Source organism: Oryzias latipes, chromosome 5 (assembly GCF_002234675.1).
Source record: "Oryzias latipes chromosome 5, ASM223467v1".
Taxonomy (NCBI): domain Eukaryota; kingdom Metazoa; phylum Chordata; class Actinopteri; order Beloniformes; family Adrianichthyidae; genus Oryzias; species Oryzias latipes.
This window is the reverse complement of record NC_019863.2, coordinates 5,263,176-5,272,787: the sequence shown is the minus strand read 5'-3', so window position 1 is coordinate 5,272,787 and position 9,612 is coordinate 5,263,176. Positions and strand designations below refer to the sequence as shown.

At 42.3% G+C, this 9,612-nt stretch overlaps 1 protein-coding gene across 7 annotated transcripts in view; it reads right to left on the bottom strand.

The window, feature by feature from the left end:
- Positions 1–284: 284 nt before the first annotated feature.
- The window catches only part of LOC101157531 (voltage-dependent L-type calcium channel subunit alpha-1D), a 71,190-nt gene continuing 61,862 nt past the window's right edge, over positions 285–9,612 (bottom strand). For all 7 annotated transcript variants that reach the window (XM_023954780.1, XM_023954782.1, XM_023954781.1 and 4 more), the window contains 9 exons: positions 8,574–8,707; positions 6,377–6,493; positions 5,641–6,029; positions 4,746–4,772; positions 2,877–3,005; positions 2,584–2,723; positions 2,040–2,146; positions 1,643–1,960; positions 285–1,550 (listed from right to left, as the gene is read on the bottom strand). In XM_023954780.1, coding sequence (XP_023810548.1) covers positions 1,245–1,550; positions 1,643–1,960; positions 2,040–2,146; positions 2,584–2,723; positions 2,877–3,005; positions 4,746–4,772; positions 5,641–6,029; positions 6,377–6,493; positions 8,574–8,707 — 1,667 coding nt within the window. In that variant the 3' untranslated portion in view covers positions 285–1,244. The remainder of the gene's footprint in view (positions 1,551–1,642; positions 1,961–2,039; positions 2,147–2,583; positions 2,724–2,876; positions 3,006–4,745; positions 4,773–5,640; positions 6,030–6,376; positions 6,494–8,573; positions 8,708–9,612) is intronic.

Sequence of the window (9,612 nt, the reverse complement as noted above, 5' to 3'; positions counted from 1 at the left end):
AAAAAAAAAAAAAAAAAAAAAAAACAGCATTTCAAAAGGGACCTCAGAAAATGTTTAAAATGTCACAAATAAAACCAAACAAAAAAACACAAAGAAAACAACAGCAACAAAAAAGCAGCCCTGGTGAAGCTCGATGAGTTTTGGATTCTGGATTTTGGTGCATGCCCTGAACAAAGTATGCAAAAAAAACCGGAGTAAAGGTTCGGTGCTGGAAGCTTGAGTTTAAACCATGTCCGCGTCTGCTCATGCGTCTGCTCTCTGGCATGCATTTCTAAGCTATCTCATTGTTTGTGTGTGTGGGTTTTTTTTTGTGTGTGTGCAAATGTGTCACAAAAGCCAAACCTGTGCAGGCAAAGGAAAGTGTGCATATCAACAAAAAATAAAGGCAAATAAATATCTCTGAACTCTACCTCAGGAGTCACAAGGGTTCATATTGCTGACCTTTTAAATAATACGCAATTGCAAAATATAAAATATCTCTTTACAAAGTTTTTTCTTCTTATATAATACAATTTAAAGTCTATCAGCTAAGAAATATTAATCAGGCTATTTTAAAATGTCAGGATAACCTGTCTGCTAGTGCATTTCTGACAAATGCTTTTGTTGCGACTCTATACAGTTAGTGGGACAGTTAGTTCCTGCATAATCTGGTCCAGCTCTACTGGTACTCCACACATTTTCTCTTAGCTTTAGCCTCCTTGCTCTAACTTCGAAGCCGTTACATGTCTCTAACAACTACGTGAAAAGATATGCCTCTATATGCTTGCATTGAAAACTTGCATGATATGCCAAATCCTAATAAAGTGACGGAGGTAATGACATCACTAATCTGATTGTCATCACCCTAAGACACCCGCCCTTCAGAGTCTCTCACACCGCCGCTCGCCCGCCCGCCCGCCCGTTGGTCCAGTCAGTCCAAATGTCCTCGCTTCCAACTGGCTGCAAGCCGAACCTGAGTGTCACCTCCAGGTCAAGACGTTGGAGGGAGGGTCCACTCAGTCCGTGTGTGCTCAGTCGCTTTGCTTTGACCTTCTTTCCTGGCAGGTGTTGAGCGATTAGAAGAACAGGACTACAGCTGCTTTTGTCTCTCATCAGTATGCCTTTTCCTTTCACAGTAAAGGCACTTCTTTTGGTCAGACAGATGCATTTCATTTTTTTTTTTTGTAGTTTTCACAATGATTTTTTCAAATCAATACCTATTCTATCAAGATTCTAATCTTATCAGGAGATTTATCAAGCCAGTGCTATAAAGTTGTGATGCAGATCATCTCATCTGCCAGGTCCTCCTCGTAAGGAGCTCTAGGTTCTGTTTCCGGATCCTCGTCACTGTAGTTGGCTCCGGCGTCCTGCACTTCGTAGTCTCTCTGAGTTAGGAAGGGGAACACGTTGACCCCGTTCATGCCGGGGGCCATCCCTCCGTTCAGTAGGTGGCTGGCTGCACTCTCCATCTCGTCTATCGTCATCTCACACGCATCAGCGATCTCATGCTTGGTGGCGGCGACAAAATTGGGATCTCTAGCGTATCTCCCAAGGCCCTCCGATATCAAAACCTGCACAACAAAATGTGAAGGAAAGTGTGTTGATGCATACTTTTAAAGAACAACGTGAGTGCAGAATGAAACAGAAATAAGCTGAAACCCACGGCCTCCACCAGGCTGGTTGCACTGCCTCTCTTCTGGTGGTACTGGTTGTGGTACTCAGGCGGCACCTGCAGGTGAACAGGTGAATACGCCCTCTGGGAAAACTCTGGGTCATCCGTGTACCAAGAACTCTTGCGCACAGACACTTGGCTGCCTGAAACACTGTCCCTCTGAGGGCGGTCCACACGGATGAGGGGCGTGTAATATGGTGACTGGTCTTTACTGGCTGGAGTGGCCGGGGGTGTGGCCCACGAGCGGGTGGAGCGGGTCGGGGAGAGGCGGTGGGCTCTGCTGGAGTCAAGGCCTGCTACAGCCATGACCTGGGGTCAGGAAAAACAAATCGGACATTTGTAAAAATGATGAAATGAGTTCCATCCAAAAGAGAGCGTGCCGGAGTACCTGATGCTGCATAAGGTGCAGTGGTAAAGCTGTACGCTGATGTGGAAGCTCATCCTTGCTACTTTGTCTGCGCAGACACTCAAAGTTGAAGGACGGCCTTCTGTGACCTGGAAAGGAAACAAACCATTAAACACATGAGACCAAGATGGTATGTAGAGATTAGAAAACATGTACCTATTAGGAGGCAAAAGAGGTAAGCCTTTTCCTTCCACTAACCAAATGGAAACATCAGCTTTGAAAAGGTCTGAACACCTAAGAATGTTCAGAACATTGTCATCAAACCTTTTCAGGTATAATTGTGGAATAAGCTTGTTATGAATGTAGATATATTCAAAAGCTTAACTTTTGATTTGTTTATGTTTTTTAGTTTTGATTGAGTTTTTTCCTAAATGAGTTTGCTTTGAGTCATTTTAAGAGTCATCTCAGGACTCTACCCTAATCATGGCTGAAAGCTGATGCCCCCTAGTGGACAGTTTGATGCTTTGATGTCTTTTTGTTTTCACACTGAATGCTGTGCAGCTCAAAGAAACCGGCATGAAGGTACCCTGAGGTGTGGCAGGAAGCAGCCTTCTCTTGGGTGACCGCCGTGAGTCGTGGTACAGAGGCTGCTCATCGTCGTCATAGTAACTGTCCGGGTGATGGTAGCCTTTGGGAGTCTCGTACTCTGTGTCGCTGTTCTGATACCTGAGAATCCAAATAAACGCAGGGCTTGCTGACTCAGTGCAAAGCATGGAAAAAACATTTTTTTAGATTACAAGTCTGCTGTTTTATGATGTAAAAAAATAGAACATCTGGTGCATTTTCTGACAGAATCGAGGACAAAAGACAGACAACTACCTGTCCCCTGACAGCATACTATCATGCTCATAAAACTCCTCCCCGCTGTAATATTCGCCAGAAAAGCGGTCTTCATCAAACTCTTCCTCCCTGCAGATGGTGGGGTGCCGGCCGTCCCCTCTGTGGGACCTGAGGGACAGTCAGGGGACAAAAGTTATTTTTCTGCACGCTGGTAGTCAGACAGGTTTATGGAGAAGGGCCATGCACTGCCATGCAGAGACAAGCCTCCAGGGGGCAGCAATACAAGGGACTACCCTTGTTAATATTAGGTACAGTCAGACAAAACGGTACAACCTTTACATTTTCTTTTCATCAATTACTAATGTTTCTTGAGAAGAAATAAGGACATGTGTGTGCCAAGGGTATTATCTCATCATATACATGGATACTGCTTACTATAAAAGGCTTAAGAATAGCATGATATTGGCCCTTTAAGTTATTTTCTCAATAATACAGAGGTGTTTCAGTTTTAAATTAATTCAATCTAACACAATATATAATCTTAACTTTGGCACATGCATAAAGCAGAGCTGGTTCCCAGCAGTACGGGTCCTTCCATGCCAGCTTACTTCCCCTTCTTATTTGTTAACATTTAGCTTGTAGATCAGCTTTACTTCTGTATTGAATTTCATTATTTTCACATCAAGCATATTCAGTAAGTGTAATCTTTTATTTTGCTCTTCATGTATTTTTAATTCAGCTATGTAGATTTTGAGCACATTCTTTACAGGGTTTTTTATTTAAAAAAAAAAAGTCCCTTTGCCGATATGTAAAGTTAGAGATATTAGCAAAGGTAAACATTACGTTTCAGAAAACGTAATGTTTACCATAAATATGTTAGCCTAAACAGTAAATCATTTGTAGAGTTTTGTGGATTTTCACAAGAGGAAATTAATACTGAGACTGAAAATCTTTAAAAAGTATTTAAAGTTCCACTCTGATTTATTTTCAAAGTTTTTCCAGTGGTCTTTGAATTACAATTTTGGCGTTTTTAGCCAAAAAAAAAAAAAAAAAAAAAAAAACTTGTGGCGTTTTCTGGGACATAGTTTCTGCAAAGCGGCACAAATTCACCTATGAGTTGAGGACGGGACCATTGGCACACAGTAAGCCTGCTCCCACATTCCAGCATTGATGTGTTCACACTCCCTCCCGCTAGCTTACAGCCCCTCACACCCCCAAACTAACATTACCTGTGCACAAAAACGGCGAGCAATATCAGAGCTATCCAGCCGTCCAGTTTAGATCCAGATTTCAGCTCAGACGAGGAAAACAAAGACGTTCATGGATCTGTGTGTCTGACAGTGGACGCATCAGAATGGAGCGGAGCAGGGAGACTGTGGCTTGCTGTATTAACTTCTTCGTCACAGCTACAAGCTTTTTCCAACAACATTTTTTTGTCTGCTCCTGATTCACAACAACTTAAATGTAGAAAAACTCGGAAGTACAAATTTAAGCGTCATTTCATTTATAAATGTCCTCCACTATGAGAAAAATGCCACAAGAACATGTAAAAAACTCCAAAAAAACAACTTTCATCAGAGTGAATCTTTAAATGGTATTTATATACCGAACGTTAAAGAGTGTGAAAAGGATTGTAGTTTTATTTTTGGACAAAAACCAGAACATCATCCACTACAGTTCTGACCTGGAACGACCCGTATGCCGACTGCTTACATCGGTCCTTGATTGAAATACTGGACACAAGTGTGCCCTGATAAATGCAGACACAGGACTCGTCAACATGTAGCACATAAAGTGGACCTTGCAGGGATGCAGCCATTCACCAGTCCATTCCACGTCAAAACGGAAAACAAAAAGGGGCTTTCTGCTGCTCACATCGCTTGAGCCAAACCTAAAAAAGCAACATACCTAACATAGGTCTCATAGTAGCGCCTTCTGTCGAAGAAAGCAGAGGGATGGTTGAGAGAAAGCATTTTAGTCAGGAGGGAGAGTGAAGGAGGGAGAGGCCACAGAGAACAGCGTGGAGAGAGAGAGGGACATATATATACCATACAGTATATGAAACATATACAGCATTGTCATATATGTGTGTGAGGAGGAAGGTGTGGAATGGCAGAAAACAGCTCCAGTTCTGGATGACAATTCCATTGGGTAAGTTTGAGATAGGAATCGTCCTTCATGCGTACAGAGGCAGCCGTGAAGTGAACCTCCAAGGAGGAGGCTCAGCACTGGGGCAGCTGACTGAACATGCCAGGGAATCTTAGGGAGCAGAGAGGTTGTTGATCAATTCTTAAATAAAACTGTCAGAAGGAATGCAACCTCTGGGATTCATTTTGGAAAGAATGGTTTGAACTCAAGGTTTAAAAAAAAACAAAACAGTTTATGCAGCAGATAACCTCAGGTTATCTGCCTGCAGAGAAGACTAGTGAAGAATCTCTTATTTTGAAATTTCAGACGTGCGCCATGGATGATGTGAGTCGTGGCAGAGGGCAGATAGAACGGGCGAAAATATTCACTAACCCTTAACAAAAATGAGTTCTAAGCTGCCGGGAAAAGACTTTTCATTTTTCTCAAAAAGGACAAACCTGCCATCTTCAAAAATAACAAATATTTTATGATGCCGAGGGATTTATTGCAAAAGAAAATGTCCATTTTTTATGATCCATTTTCCTTGAAAACTTTATTTGATGGTGCTTTCCATGTGTTTACATGTAAGCTCAACATTTGGAAAGGATGCATGAGACATGACCAAGACATGATTCATTCATGAAGTATCTGCTCAGTAGGATCGGACAGTAGATACCTTTGACCCTGGGGCGTCCTTGGCTTGATGTAGTCGTAGTAGGACCTGTGCAGACCTAGGTATCCGTTGGGGGGTGCGTGATCGTAGTAGCGATGGTGTCCTCCGTTAGGAAGGCTGGACATGTTAGCATTGTTCAGGTTGATGTTGGTGGATTTGGGGGATTTGCCGTAGGAGTTGTGGTGTCGGTGGTGATGGTGGTGGTGGTGATGGCGGTGGTTGGGATGGGACATTGCGTTGGCCCGGGACAGGCGCCCCACCGGCTGCTCCATGTGAGCATAGTGGGGGGGAGGCTGCACCTGCAGGGGGCGCTGAGTGGCGTTGGTCTGATGGCCGTTGGATCGGCGGTGACCTCCGTTCATGAGGTGGTTTCCGAAGAGTCCCCCATTGCGCTGTGAAGGAACGCTTAAAGTAAAAGCGCTGCAGCTGGAACTCTCCAGTTACATTCCTGGTTTTGTTTAGGAAATTATATGAGCAAAAATATGTTTAGAAGCTGATTCATGATGTGAAGCATGTGAGCAAAATAAAGTATTAGAGTTTTAGAGGCAAAATTAGCAACAACAACAAAAAAAAACATCTGAATTTCAATAAAAAATGAATAAAAATGAATGTATTGTTCAGGCTGTTAAATTTAGATCAGCCGTGTTGTTTCTGTGTTTTACCCTGTAGGAAATTTGACATCACAAAACTAAGTGTTGCAACAAAAACATTTCCCTTTGTGTAAATTCAGATGAGTTACCCTATAAATTTCCTCGTCTTCCTCTGGAATAAAGTCTACTAGATCGTCATCTTGCAGATCACATGATATCGCTCGACGAATTTCAGGCCCAATATCATGAAGCGTGCGAAGGCCGGCCTGTAACCATGACAACAAGAGGGCTAAGAGCTACGGCTGGGACCTTCATCTCACAACTTTGACAGCACACAGCCAGGACAGACAGCACGCACACCGAACGAGCACATCCATGTTCTGCGCAGCAGCTGACATTCACACGGCTGACAGACGGAGAGAACATGGCAGAGCAGAGACAGAGACGACAGATGTGCTCTCCTCAGGTCAGCAGAAGTGTTCCCATTAGCGGCCATGCTTTGTCACTTTTAGTTCCCTGCTTTTGCTTCTTCAACCTTTTTTCTTCAGTCCTGTGTCAGTGTGCGAGGCCAAATTAGTTTCTAAAAACAGATTGTACTGTCAAAATAATACAAATAAATAAATAAAAGATGTTAATTGCCTAACAGATATATGGAAGTACATCTAAATCAGGGGTCTGCAACCTTTAATGATAAAAAAGCCGGTTGGGTCACGGAACAAAACCCACCGTGAGCCGCAAAGTCCCACTTCATCATCTTTAAAACGTTGTATTTTCTAGGCCAATAACCTACCGGTATTTATTTACATAATGTAGTTTGTAATATTTACAACAACTGATATGTGCCAGTGTTACATCATTATATAGATAACGATTTTAACTTCTTTTGCTTTTGGCAGCAGTACTAGTAAGTCTTGACACATTGCGTCAAAGAAAATCCTTCAGGTGCAACAGATTTACTTGAATTAGAAATGCAAGAAGTCAAATACAGCCGGCCTCTTCTATCACTAGGACTTCATCCTTTTTTTACCTTTACTGTCAAATATAAACCCGAACACAATGGTATTGTCTCCAATTTAAAAAAATTCATCTTTAATCTTTAAATGCAAATCCTTTAGAGACCTTCTTTGGGGAAACTTGTGATTTCGGTGTTGTTACGTCTTCTTGTGGCATTTTTCAGATGATGGAGGAAATATATAATAAAAATGTGTCTTAAAACTTGAATATCTGGGTATTTCTATATTCAGGTCATTGCGAATCAGGAGCAGATGCATAAAAATTTTATTGGAAAAGATTGTAGGGGTGACGTTGAAGTTACTACGGCAACCCACAGTCTCGCGGCTCCGCTCCATTCTGATGCAGACAATCAGATCCACGAACGTCTTTGTTTTCCTCATCTGAGCTGGAATCTGGATCTAAACTGGACAGATGGATAGCTCCAACGTTGCTCAGCCTTCTTGTTGCACTGGTAATGTTAGGTTGAGGTTGTGAGGGGCTGTAAGCTTTTGGGAAAGCATGTAAACAAATGCATGATGGGAAGGGGCAGACTTCCTGTGTGCCACGACTCAGAGGTACATTTCTATTGAAGTCCTGCCGCTCACAGTTTTTTCTTTTACTTTAGCTAAAGCGGGTATAATGGTAATTAATAAAGACCACTGGGAACACTTTTCCAATCGCCCATAAATGATTGGAGTGGAACTTTAAGACCTTTGCTTCTAAACAGCAACAAGACTTGTCATGCAGCAAAAGCTCAGAAAATGTGCTTTAAGGGTATTTTAATGATAAACCACTCTGACACTAGATTATACCTCTTACCATCATTTTCCATCATTTTAAAAATGTAAACACCAAACTGAATTAACCAAAACAAATAACTAAAGCTGCAGAGGCATTATTGATTCAAATCATTGACATTTTTGTTCAAAGCCAAAGAGCCATCATGGAGAGGTAAAAGACCCTCAGGTTGCAGACCCCTGACCTAAACCATATATCATACATTTGTAGGATTAAAAAAAGGCTGCTAGCTTCATGAGTGTCATGAGCTGCGACTTTAAATGCACAGAAAACACATGAGGTGTTAGTGGAGAGAACAAAGGCACGCTTCACATCCACATTTAAAGACAGAAGCACTAAAGACTGGAAATCACAAATTCATACTGTCCACCCAGATCATGAAGGTCCTACTGGATCATGAACCAGAACATTAGCACACCTCATGGTAGTTTAATGAGATGCACACAGACATGGAAAAGACCAAACGGAGGACTGCGGTGAAATCCACTATTGAAATGTTCTCCACAGTCTCAGCGCTCTCCTCTCACACCCGTGCAGACGCACCTGAGCACTCACCTGCAAGGCAATGGCCGTGTTGTTCTGGGAGGGGTGAGCACCCACCAGGCCTTCCTCTTTACGTTTCTTGAATTTCCTAAAGTAGTCCTGTATCAGGAAGGTGGCATAGAACTTCCCCACGGTTACCTCATCATCTGAGTGAACAGACCACACACATGGCTTCCTGTGACAGCCGGTCGCTACACAAACAACAGCCTGGGAGTCAGAAGAGGAGGCTCTTCTCCTCCAGTTCCTTTTTATCTGAGAATGATCGCTGATGTGGGAAACAGCTGAGCTCATCGTAACCGACCAAGCACCCCAGGCTCACATTTTCAGGCGTGCTTACAGCGTATGAAGAGCATTGTTTAAATTCAAAGCCGTTTTTCAAAATGCTCTAAAATTTGCCTCAATACTGAAGTTTTCATCTAATAAAAGAAAGAATAATTTTTCACCTTTATAGTTGATTTGTTTTTCTCTTCTACAGGAACAATTATAAAGAGGACTGGGTGGTGAAAGAAAACTCCAATCTACATTGAATCTCTTCAAAATGGGATTTATCCTTAAGAATGTTTCTGTTTATGGTTTTATTGAACGTTGTCTTTTCCTTTTCAACTAGTAGGACAGTAAATGCTCCAAATCTTTCAGAAACTTTTTGCACATTCACACATGCACCTGCATCGTGCATTTAACCTTAATTTTATTTACACTTTCTAAATTCTGCCCATGCTCGATGTACGCCCTATCGTGAATACTTCATCTAAAGGGATGCATGAAAGCCTATTTTTTAATTTGAAAGAGTGTGTGACAATGACTCTGAGGCGGGGGTCTGAATCACTTTGAACAAGCACGCTGGGGACAGAGATTGCACTGGGAGGCAACACTAGTTCCATGCCACCACCCTAAAACAGAACTGCTTCAGAATATTCTGATGTGCTTCTTTGTTTGGGATACAGAGATATTAAAATGAGAGGAGAGGAAGATAAAAACAGCTGAAGCAGTTAGAAGAGATGAGAAAAAAACACAGAGAAAGCAGAAAGAGTCAGCGAGGAAGAGAAGCCGA